Raw genomic sequence first — 12,604 nt, 5'->3', positions numbered from 1 at the left:
GCAAAAATTACGTGAAGCAGTGTTACGATCTTAAAATTGAAAGCATTAGACTTAAGATTCCAGATAATTTTATATAGGTACCAATCGACGAAGCACAAGACTGCGAGGAACGGTTTATTGCAAATATTATAGTTGGATCCCATAATAAGACTGAACAATCTACCCCATATCTTCTTGCGGTAGAGGAATTTGAAACCGCAAATAGCTCCGCAGTTTGCGACTTCTTTATCGATTCCATGAATTTACTATGGCCTAATGGCTTTCAGTGTGAGCGCGTGTTGCTCTGTGTGACTGATGCCGCAAGTTATATGATGAAAGCCGGTACTGCTCTTAAAGTTATATTTCCAAATATGACACACATTTGACTTGCCTTGCCCATGGGTTGCACCGTGTTGCAGAAACAGTTTGTGCAAATTTTCCGCTTGTTGACAAGTTGATGTCTTCTGTGAAGAAGGTATTTGTTAAAGCACCATATAGAAAAGAAGCCTTTGAAGCAGTAGCACTGAACGTTGCACTTCCGCCAGGTTATGAACAGATTTGTGAAACTGAAGAAATGTTAGCCGGTAAACGTGCTGACCTGCCAACAGTGAAGCGCCCTTAAGTTTCTGTGAGGTACGAGGGTTCGTTGCGTAATTTTATTTGGCCGTTACGATTTCTGTCATGGACAAATTGTAGTAAGTCATAAATGAACATGACTTCTATGATAAACCGTTATTCAGATTCTGTTGAGATTTGAAGAAGTTGATAATTTTAATTTGTGGCCTTGCTCACCGATTACACAGCCCCCTTTTTGCCTGAAGCTTTCCCGTGAATTTAATGAACCGTTTCCCACGTTTTAGTGTAATCCCATATTGTGAATTACTATGCTATCGATATATGAATTTTGCTCAGCTTGTTTAGTACGTTTTGTGGTTTGCAGAAATGCCGTTCATACACCGGCCGCGTGTAAGGTTAATAAACTGCAAAGCATGGCGTTGGCAGTTTTGCGTAACTTACTGCATTATGGAGTTCACTGTGTCCAGCCTTGTTCCTCTTTAAGTCTCATGCCAGTCGTTACCTTCAGCTACTTTCTGCGAGCTGCATATACATGTGTTGCCAATGAATGTATATGTTTCAGTTTCCTCCTCTTATCCCGGTCATTGGATTATTTTTTTTTCCAATTTACAGAATACTTCCAGCCGCACTATGGCCCTGGGGTCGACTCAGCCTCTAACAGAAATGAGTACTAGGTATATTCCCGGGGTTAAAGGGCGGCCGGCGCGTAAGGCTGACAACCGTTGCCGCCATCTATGAGCCGATTGTCTAGAATATGTCGGATCCTCGACATCTCACAACCCTGTGGACCCCCACGGCCTGTTACAGGGATACCTTTACTTTTTTATCCCTGGGACCGTGATGGACATGCAGTTTTCCGTCTTCAAAATTTCACCATTCATTGTGTGTTTGCGTGTGTTCATCGGCACGGAATTCAAAATGAAACTCTGTACAGTTATTACACTGTATACTTGCGGTTGTATATCCGATATTGTTTTCGTTTATCGGTTCCTGTTTGTGTTGGGCCAGAACTCAAGCTGACAGGCGCACCGGCAGTAGCGTAAGTTACGGAGTTTGGTATCTTTGCCTTGACTGAAGATCTCGGATGTTAAGGAAATTCGTGTGGTTAACCTGCAGAACTGGTCAAAGTAGCTGAGCTCAGTTCAAATTTCGTAATTTATATCCCCATGCATACCCCGTGCTGTAGGTATACGCAGATTTTGATTTGCTTGTACCACTTTCCTGCGCGCATTTAAAGTTTAATGCCCAGAACATTTGTTTTAAAGACGATTCTTTACGAGATGAGTGTGTGGGTAATTGGGTCGCCAAGTACGTGAATAGCGCCCACGCCGCATTTCGGGAGTCGATTGCGGCTGGAGACACATTGACTCCGCAGATATTTCCGAATAAGACGTGACGAGTAATTCACACATGTGACCGATTCTTAGCGATGCATTCAGAGGGGTGTCGGTTCGAATCCAGAACCGGATTTTTAGGAGGCAATTGGCAGCCGAAGAGAAACTTCAGACCTCTCCAGATGAAGTGTAAGAAATAATAGTTGCTGAACTGTATTGCTTTGGCTGTCATTCGGAAGGACCGAGGCTCAAATCCTGTCGGCGACTATCCAGAATTTGCATGCATACTAATGTTGGAGCGATATCTCCTGTATCTGGTCTGAATAACTGGTCAGTATAAACCAAATCTTAACCTCAGTTTGCATCGGAAATGCAGGCGCAGAAACGTAGTGGCTAAATCATTATGGTGGGAAGTGCAGAGGATGCAGAAATGAGTGAACGAATGCGAATTCTGTTTGTGCCATTTTACCGGACCCCGTCCTCCAGGCAGCACCACTTTACCACGCAACTGAATTGCGTAGGCGATGTTGCATGTTGCTCTGAGTGACGTCATATCATTCTCAACTGTGTTTTTTTCTTCTTGTAAATTACATCATATGGACGTAATGCTGTGTAGCTAGGAAACCTTGCAATACTTTTCGGTAAACAAACGTTCCTGACATGCACGAAGAACTAGCGTCAGTGTGAAGTGTGCATCTGAGCGCGCATACCTGACGTGGCCACCACGTGGAGGCGAGTGGTCGGTACCACAACCGGTCAGGACATGGTGTCGGAAAGAGAAGCCCTAGCCTTTCTCGGGAATCGAATTCCGATTGGCCAGCCCTTAGTATCGTTATAAACTGCTCATCGATGTAATGTAGAAGCAAGCGAAATATTGGAAACCAAAACTGCTTTGCTTTAGTGATCTGACACTTTGTACTGATATAAAGGCATTTTGCCCCTTGGAACAGGCCGAGAGAGAGATTTGTGTGGAGCAGCGCAGACGCAGACTTTGTCTGTAAAACGTCTTCCAGGTTGCGTCATGTGTTGAGTAGGCAACTGTACGTATGGGAAGTCTTGTGTGTTGCAACAAGGTTTCCTCGTGTGGACGTCACAGAGACTGTCGATTGTAGATTGCACAAATACCAGCCATCACGAAATGAAGATCGTTTTAAGGCAGGATCTAGTATAATCTTACGTCCTCTTTTATCACACACGCATATCCTCTGCCATCTTGTCAGAGAACCGAGTACCTTTGGAGTGTTAATCTGCGTCAGTAACGGATGGTGGAAAATTTTCAGAGTATCTTCCAAAGTTTGATGTGGAGGCGTGGCAATAGATCTCATGATACGAAGTTCATTGGTTGGTTGGAGACCGGGGCTCAAACCCATTTCGGTCAGTAGGATTTGTGATGTGCAGAGTGACTCTGGAGTTTTCCCTCAAGTACTTTATCGTGCTAATCATCATTCCGCGATACCTTAATATTATCCACTTCCCCAGATGTGTTCAGGCCCAACAAGCCAGGTCGCGCCACAACTTGGTGGCTCTTGGCCGAACTGGGAGTGCGCAAGTGGAATTTGTATTTTAATATTTGCTGAAACTTACTGCGCAGTGGCGTCTTTGGCGACTGGCGAATTCATCCACAGTAATCGTCACTTGACAAAATCTGTGAACGCATTCCCCCCAATTCTTTACGTTATTTTCTTAAGTGGTTTAGACCGAAGTCAGTTCTGCATTGTCCTAACTCTGGATTACTGAGTTTCTAGACTTCGTACATTGCCTGGTATTCTGAAGAACACAGCTTTTGGAAACGACCTGTTTCCGTCTTAGTTGAAAGTTTGGGAGAAATTTACAGTGTAGAGTTCTTTAGAAACAGCTGACCTCAATCACTAGACAACCCAGGTTCGATTAGGGTAAATTTCTGCTAGCCCTCGCAGGCACAGCCATTCTTGTTTCCGGGTCCCGCGGGATCAGTGACTGTTTTTCTGTCTGGACCGTAGGAGTCTTGCAACTAACTCTATTCCAGGAATCTTCCTGGGGGTAAAGGGCAGCTGGCGCGTAAGGCTGACAACCTCACCGCCATCTGTGAGCTGATTGTCTAGAGAAAATATGGGAGCCTCGACGTCTCACAAGCCTATGGGCCTGTACGGCCTGTTACAGAGGTAGATTTTTTTTATATACAGTTTTCACGTCCAGCACAAACATCAGGTACTGCTGTATGCATACTGGGATCCTCCATTTTGCGCAGAGTTCAGGATGAGAAGTGTGTACGAGTTATTCGAGAGGAGCTCGACCTAGTCGACCCCAAAAATCGGTGATTCTTAATGTGTTTCGGCATCAGTCCAAGGGGCTAAATCTCGGAGTAACAAAAAGTTAACGTTACTCGGAGGCAGAGTTGTAAACTGCAGCCGTGTTTCTTGACGGTTCGGTCCTGTAACTACTACAGCCAAAACACAGACACTGCAATATTAGTACGCAACTAATTTTCCCCTTTCTACTCAGTGGTTTTACTTTCCCTTTTCTTCTCCCCTCTTGCTCCCACTTTGGATTTCTCAAGTATCATGATTATTTTACAGGCGGTAGGACTTCAGAGGATTCGAATCTGGCGTGGAGACCATGCAGTGGGTCCTCCTCTATCTGTCTTATCAGTCGTGATAGGTGTTACTGTGAACATCTCGCACAGCGCGGCTAAAATGTATGACAGTTCAGTAGGTCACGACAGTACTCTTTCCGCCATATCTGAGAAATGAAATGTTTCCGGACACAGGTTGATATGGACTGTTTGTCCGCACCTTTCAGTTGCTCTCTTTATATCTGCGGATGTGGGCGTCGCTAGCGCCTGGACGGCTGAACGTCCGTCATAGGTCGTTGCTCGGTGAATATGAATATTATAGCCCCCAAAATGGGAGCCTTGAGATGAGCCCCCCCTCCAAATGGCGATTTTCTCGAAAACGGCCCAAAATAATTTAATTATATTTCAGTACTTCATGAAAGCTTCTGGATAGTAACGGTACACGCACTGGGAGCCCAAACACGAAATGTAGATTTTGTGGAAACTAGCTGTACTGGTTGAACGGATTTCATTGTTGTTCGGTATTTAGTAAGGATGAGTGGTTACCGAGCTGACGCAGTCTAGAGCAGTCTTGTGTGAGAAAGTATGTGCAAGAAGTTTTAGGCAGAAAAAGGGACTGCTACATACTACAATATATGAGTTATTTTTGTAACACAAATCCTCTAAAACAGGCAGTGTTCTTAGTAATGGCAAGAGAACTACCAGGAATGTTGTGGAATTTTTTTAGTGCTAGTGGGGTGGGACTGAGTCCCTTGTACCGCCACTTCTGGCCTGTTGTACCAGCCCCAGATGATAGGTGAGGGTGATTGGGGAGCAGTTGGTGGAATGAAGATTGACAGGGGAAACCGAAGTACTCGGATAAAACCTGCCACTTTGTCCACCACAGATCCCTACGGACAGATTGCTTCACCGAAGATGGTTTTGTCCACAAGACCCGGTAGTTCATTGTTTAGTTGTTTGAGACCAGGCTTTTGTGGTTTGTGGTTTGTATAGCGAAAGTGTGCTCATATACTAGTGCACTATTCTCAGTTGTATGCTAGAACATTGCAGCCCTTCTCTTTGTAAGTGTATGACTGTATATGACAAATTATGGAACGGATATTTAGGCAGAGAAGTTTAATTAATTTGAACAGCAATTAAAAATAAAGTAGTCAGACCACAGCGCCGAAAAACTGTTGAATTGTGCGAGCGAATGGAGGCAATAAGAATAGGGGCAATGAAATGTAACGTGCAATTTGCTGCTCACTGTAGGCATATCCGGGATATGTGAATACAGATCTCATATCAATGCACCGCACACGGTAACGCTTGCGTCGCGAATGACCGGAAGAAAGGAAGCGGAAGTACGTGTAAATAAGGAACGTAGATATGAAACAAATTTTGCGAAGCTTTTCGCACTTTGCAAAGTAAGATTTCAGGTGACCTCTTGCCCTTTTCATTACATAAATGCAGAATGACGATCTGTAAACTGTTCTGGTCCGTCTTATTGCAAGGAATACTTGGCGCTGAGTTTGCGTTTGAAGTAAAAATGTAATTGTTTTGTTTAATGTTTTAAGGCGTTATTTGAGAAATGTAATTCGGACGTCTCGACTTATTTTGTTGAGATCCTTTTGATTCTTGAATACAGAGCTTGTTTAATTATGTTTTATGAAATTACATTGAGAAGCTTCAACCTACTGTAATTTCCTCCCTTTGAAGAAAATTAGTTAAGTGACTGTTGGTCCTTGTGGGCAGTTTATTAATTAATGACGAGTAATCAGTTGCTTTAAGTAATTAAATTTATGCATGCTTTACCGCCTAGTCTGAGAATCACAGTGGACGACGAGGCTACAGACTCAAACGACCCTCACCACGTATACAAAGGTTTTTTTTTTATTGCTAGTGGGGGTGAGACTAAGTCCCTTGTACTGCGGCCACTTCTGGCCTATTGTACCAGCCCCAGATGATAGGTGAGGGTGATTGTGGAGCAATTGATGGAGTGAAGATTGGCAGGGGAAACCGAAGTACTCGGAGAAAACCTGCCCCAGCGCAACTTTGTCCACCACAAATCCCACTTGACCAGACCCAGTATGCAAAGGTTACTGTGTAACAAGCTGAGTAGCTTATAGGCCTGCTTGTTGCATTGTCTCAACATCACAGTAAATGTCTCATAAAGGAATGAAATAAATGTATGTTGTCACTAATGGTGTTCTTTTCTCTTCTTTTCAGAATTGCCAGCTGAAGAGGGTGAGTAGAATGCCATTTCACGTAGGTATGACGAGAAATCGCTACAAAGCAAGGAAAGAACTCTGCAGTTCACCATTTGAGTGCATGTCACGTCTGCTTGGCATAATTACGCAGCTTGAGTTATGTGTGAGTCCGGATGTAAATACAAATTTGTTTCTGATGGAAATTGAGAAACTATTTCTTGCATCAGGCATCGCCAGTGCTGTGTGTAGGACAGATATTTACATTTCTGCCGCAGTATTAATACATATAAACAATGAGAATAGTATTCGGTAAAGCAGCGCGAAACAAGAGATTCATACTTACATTTACCATACGAGCCGGGATAGCTCAGTCGGAACAGCGACTGGCTACGGGCTGGACGACCGAGGGGTCGGAGTTCGAGGCCCGGTACGGTCAAGAATTTTCTCTTCTCCATGTCCAGACCGGCTCTGGTGCCTACCCAGCCTCCTATCCAGTGGGTACCGGGAGGTATTTCCCCGGAGATAAAACGGCAGGAGCGTGAAGCTAACAACTCACCAGCTATGTCGAGGTCAAGAAAATGTGGATCTATACATCTACTCCCCCATACACCTTCATAACATATTTCTTAATTAGTTAAGCACGGGGACAAATTTGCCTTCTTTATTTTTTGCCTTGCACATTTAGCATGTGTGTCGTAAGTGAACTTTTAGCGTTTCATTATTTAACACTAACGATTTGCAACATGTCCCTTAATATCGGAACCGGTCAGGTCCCAATCCCCGAATTGGCAGAAGGCAAAAAGGATTTGCATCACAGCGTTGTCAGTGTAATTTTATTCCAACTAAGAATATGAAAGTTTCTCCCAGGTTTGACTGCTGCATATAGCTTCGTTAGTTTTAGCTTCTCTTAACCGTGCGACTCGCCTGACGGTGCATATGAGACTCATGCCTCAGAGTTCGAAGTTCAACCCAGTTAGTTTGACTTTTAATATGTAATTTCGGCTTTCGGGGCTGAACCTGCAGTGTTGGGCCTACAGCATACGTTGCAATCTCCGTCATGGAGAATGAAGCGACCGGCCTTCCAACCCATGCTGCCTTGGCTTCTGGTCAGATTGTAACATACAGCAGTGGGCTTTCTCAACTACAGAGGAGAAGAGGGATAGGTGCAAGGTGTGCTTTACGTATAGGAAAAACAGTTTCCCCCTCTTTCTCGTGACGAGAGCAAAACATGTGCTGTTTCCGTGACATGCTGCACTGTAGTTACGAGGGTACCCACATCACCAACAGGGCACCGGCTCCACCGTTCTCTGTCTGATGATACTTTGGTGCCATTGCTGCGGCCCGGAATTTTCTTGCTCCCTTGCCGCCCCTGCAGGGCGTAACTACATCAGTGCCGACACAACAACGGAGTACATTAGTTTTAATAAAATATATTCAAATTAGTGGAAATAGATTAACGATTGAATAAGTTCTATTGTCTCGTTCGTCACTACATATTCTGGGTGTGATGGGATAGGATGCCCTTATAATCGGACATATTGCAGGAAATCGTGCGATCTCAGGCTCCCGTGGTCCGCAGTGAAAATTGCTTGCACACCGGTAGTTTGATCTCCTTTTGGAAGGAAAGAATGTGAACTGATGGCGTCAGAATGATTATGGGTGGGAGGTAGCCTGACTAAATTTTCCTGCTGACTCACCAGTGTCGTCATTCGATTCTGGTTCCAACCGTTCCTGCTCGCTACCCATGTTCTGTCTTCTCAGTGGCGCAAAAAGGTTATTCGGAAAGGCGGTGCTGCTTCGTGTCGCATTTTATAAACTTACCGTATCTTGCAAGTCAGGAGTAATGTCCGTCCTTCGGGGCAGCTAGCCTTATTCCTGCAGGACCTGCTTTCTCCTTTAGCGTTGGCGTTCCGGCAGCAGAAACATCCTCTGCGCTGAACTGTGAAGAGTTTTAAGTACGCAGATTCGTGCTTGTACAGTATCACTCCAACAGTATTTGCAGGAGACCCCTTGCCTTTCGGATGTTGCAGGCGTTCTTACTTACTTCCCCCTTCGCCCCCGTGAAGATTCTGCCATCCCCAGCACCATGGAACTTTGAGGAAGCGCTCCATATTTTCAGAATACTAGTGAAAGTTGCGCGCACCGAGTTGACCACCAGCCTCACTATTGTGGCTTGGGTACGGCGCCCACATAACGCTTCTCGAGGTTCTCTCTGCTCCCGGTGGGTTTCATTCTCAACAAAATAATACGTTTTAGTATTTAAGGGTCTCACGTTAGAGGTTATGACTTTCAGTGGACTACGCAGCTTTGTATTCGAGAAGACAGGACTCTTCAAAACAAGTCTTCTCTGTTCACAGATCTTGAAATACTTTTCTTCTTCTTTTATTTTCATCAGTCATCGAATAATTTATGAAGGGAACAGTTTAACGTAAAACACACCTGTTACACACCTGACTACTGTTTCACTGGTTAGCATTTCATTGTGCCAGGGAATAACCAAGATTTAGTGCCGATAAATGCACTCTGGGCATTAACCTTTCAACGTCATTTTTACACGGTAGTTGCGGGTACCAGTTGTAGGAGTACATCATTGTTGTATGTCTCGTTCGCTAAATGGCTTCGAGTGAAGGTTGTGAGAATTCTCACAACTTACCGTACGAAAGAGCCATTAAATTAGAAATGACTGAACAGACATTAATACTGCATGAAGCCAGTGCGTCATATGCATACCCCGTTATTATTTGTAGGCGCAATTTTCGTTACGTGTGAAATCTCCCCCGATTCTATCTCATTTAGTCATCACGTGGTTATTGTGTCTGCTGTGGCGCACTTGCACAAATCATTGTTTAACAGCGACCACAATGAAAACGACGCTGAAGTTCATTTTGTGTGTGAAACATTCATTTCATTTCACATTTCAGCCACTGCAGAAATCGGTCCGCAGTTTCGCAGCTTCATCAAGGAGAGTTAAGTAAAGGACGTAACGCGCATGTGAGATACGTTGAATATAGACATACATAAGATACAGGTAGGAACGCTGTATGGAAACAGAGCCCTCGTAAGACCAGGACGTAACGATGGAACGAAAACGTTAAATTTACACAGGCCTACTCGTTTCTCCCCGGGCATGTGGTTGGGTTGCTTCCATATGACAGTGTATAGTGGCTGAAACCTTACAGAAAAGTACCGACGAAATTAAGAAATTAAGTTTTAGTATTATAATTAAAAGAAAGTTGGGAATGAGGATTGGAATTACATTCAAGAACTCCACCAAATAAGTATTTGCAAGGAAGAAAGCAGTCTTCTGGGATGTGGCACCGTGTAGATGTGGTGTTAACCGACGTTTCGGAGGAACGTATCGCCTCCATCTTCAGGGCGGAAGGAAAAATAAAATCCGCAAGCGAAGAGACCGTGAGAACCGGTACAAGCAGACTGGTTCTCACGGTCTCTTCGCTTGCGGATTTTATTTTTCCTTCCGCCCTGAAGATGGAGGCGATACGTTCCTCCGAAACGTCGGTTAACACCACATCTACACGGTGCCACATCCCAGAAGACTGCTTTCTTCCTAGTCACCGCCTTGAAAACCTCAAATCTTACGAAGTATTTGCAAGATTGCGGATACATTTCATACTCTTGAGTTTCCTCAGGTTCCCGTTAGGGAATGAAACAGAAACAGTTACATTTTTAGATGCATTCGGATCCCTGTATAAAGGCATGTTGCGAACGCCTGAAGACGACTAAAGGAATAGTTGATACTGGAGAACTTTCCAAAAAAAAGTCAGAACATTTCAGGATTCATGTAAATAGGAAAATTCTGATGACCACCTTATACGTAGACCCACATGGTTTCTGCAGATGTCTTGAGCATACCTCGCTGTGTCTTTTCGGAACAAAAAAAGTCTCAAACAGAAGCTCTAGAGAAGAATGAAACGCATTTTAAACCAGGAACCTTTTTTCCGCAAGCCTTGCAGTCTTTTTATGTACCGAAACAAACGGGACACTGGCTTGCATATTCAAGTCAAGATTGCGGAAGTGTGCTGTTGTAGATTATAAACGAAGTTTCTTATCGCCTACATGTGGCCTAGGTCTCCATGTAGTTAATTAAAACGTAATTGAACATCCTGCTACGAACGTTACTTTATTAAAGGTTTAAATGCCCTCTCTTTCGACACAGGAGAACGCGAGCAGGCCAGAGTTGCCACGCTAAGTATGTGTTTCTATGTTACAAATTGTGGTGTGCATAGTATATTGGTCTGTCGACTACGCCACGAGCCTGAACGCGCTCAGTGCGAGATGTCCCTCTCGCCCGACCGACCGGATGGTGGATTTTCTGGAGGCTCTCACACGACCTCCATGCGTCAGATGGGCTGGAGGAACTTCAACTAGGCAACGGAATTACAAGAAGCAGGTGACAAGAATTGCAGCGTGCGTTTGTGGATTGATCCGATTGCTATCAGCCTCTGCGATTTGCCTTGAGAAATCATCTGCTCCTGTATCGCGGAGAGAAACAGTTGAGGGATTGCGCAGGAAGTAGATGAAGCGAGCTGTGCCATACTTCACGTCCAGTCCAGCGATTGTGGACCGAAATGACCCGAAGTGCCGTCGTGCTGCAGCTGGTGTGCAAACGAACTGCAAACGGCCCAGTCAGTTTTGTGTAAATATGACCACTTTGCACTTCCTCCGTAACGGGTGGGAATCGGACCTTGTGTTGATGTGACATAATGTTTATAACCACCAGCAAAGTCTGGAGACGTTTTGTGGGACGTCTCTATGGCAGGACCGCGGGCATATGCGATCAGTGTATCTGAAATGCGGATGATGAGGTGTACAGGATATGGGACGTGCGTGTTGGAACTCACCCAGCGCTGACGCTTCAACAGGTCGTTCCAAAAATTGCGGTGGAACAGCTGTTTCGACGGGGGCACGCGCTAGCGTAGTTGATTGAGGCATTATGCGACAAGGTGCAAGGTCACGGGTTCGATTCCCGACGAGGTCATTGGATTTTTTTCAATTTACCCGATCCTTCCAGCCGCACTATGGCCCTGGGGTCGACTCAGCCTCTAACAGAAATGAGTATCAGGAATATTCTCGGGAGAAAAGGGAAGTCTCAAATCTGAGACAGTAAAATATGGTCGCGAGTCCCAAGGGACTCGGATCCAAGAACGACTGCGCTGGCAAGGTCCAGCTGCATATACAAAAGATAGACACGTCCTCTCGTCAGAGAGGGCGCCCCACGTAAGCAAGACCGTAACTGTCAAACATTAATAAATATCTGGTCATAAGCCCCAGATGGGGCTGGAAACCTGGACCTACTGACCGATTCACCGTCAGCCACAATGTGACTTTGACTTTGAACATCAGCGGCTCAGCTCAGCAGCCGTAAGCTGGAAGATTCGGGAATTCGTTAGGAAGACGTCGTTCAGGGCAGTTCAGTAGTTGATATGTTATAATTGTCTGTCGTAAGAGTGTAAAAACAAATTGCAGTTACGACGTGTGAAATTATCCAATAAATCGAGTTATCAAGTCTGGAACCCGTCACTTAGTGTCGCGTTACCAGGATACACGCGGCAATATTGTAGAGTTCCCTTAGTTATTCTGTTGATTCTCAGTACGTGTATGAACCAGCTTTTCCTATTTGTACTCCGTTTTGCATGATAGTGTATACATATTATTCATTCCTGATATCCTGGTTACGTTTTGGTGTTGCAAGGCTTAGCCTGCAACTTATCTTCGAAATCTCATACCCAAGTTTGTAATCCTCGTCGGCTGCGAGCGTTGCCCACGTTTCACTGCCATAAAAAGGCACGTATTGACGGCCGTATACTATATAGGAGCCTCAGCTTAACAAGTTATCTAGAGATGCCATCTTTTCGACAGGGAGCTGGGATGGCGCAGTCGGTATAGCGACTGGCTACGGGCTGGACGACCGAGAAGTCGGAGTTCGAGTCCCGGTAAGGTGAAGAATTTTCACTTCT

The 12,604-nt window shown here is 44.8% G+C and overlaps 1 protein-coding gene across 5 annotated transcripts in view; it reads left to right on the top strand.

Moving 5' to 3' along the window:
* The window catches only part of LOC111862880 (calcium-transporting ATPase sarcoplasmic/endoplasmic reticulum type), a 98,713-nt gene that overhangs the window by 36,198 nt on the left and 49,911 nt on the right, over positions 1–12,604 (top strand). For all 5 annotated transcript variants that reach the window (XR_002842506.1, XM_023848659.1, XM_023848658.1 and 2 more), the window contains exon 3: positions 6,649–6,666. Coding sequence is in view for 4 of the 5 variants with exons in the window: in XM_023848659.1 (XP_023704427.1) it covers positions 6,649–6,666 (18 nt within the window). In the remaining variant the exon portion in view is untranslated. The remainder of the gene's footprint in view (positions 1–6,648; positions 6,667–12,604) is intronic.

The sequence above is a fragment of the Cryptotermes secundus genome, unplaced genomic scaffold (assembly GCF_002891405.2).
Source record: "Cryptotermes secundus unplaced genomic scaffold, Csec_1.0 scaffold528, whole genome shotgun sequence".
In the NCBI taxonomy this organism is placed as follows: Eukaryota; Metazoa; Arthropoda; class Insecta; order Blattodea; family Kalotermitidae; genus Cryptotermes; species Cryptotermes secundus.
The sequence above is the reverse complement of the archived record's forward strand: the minus strand, read 5'-3'. Positions and strand labels throughout refer to the sequence as shown.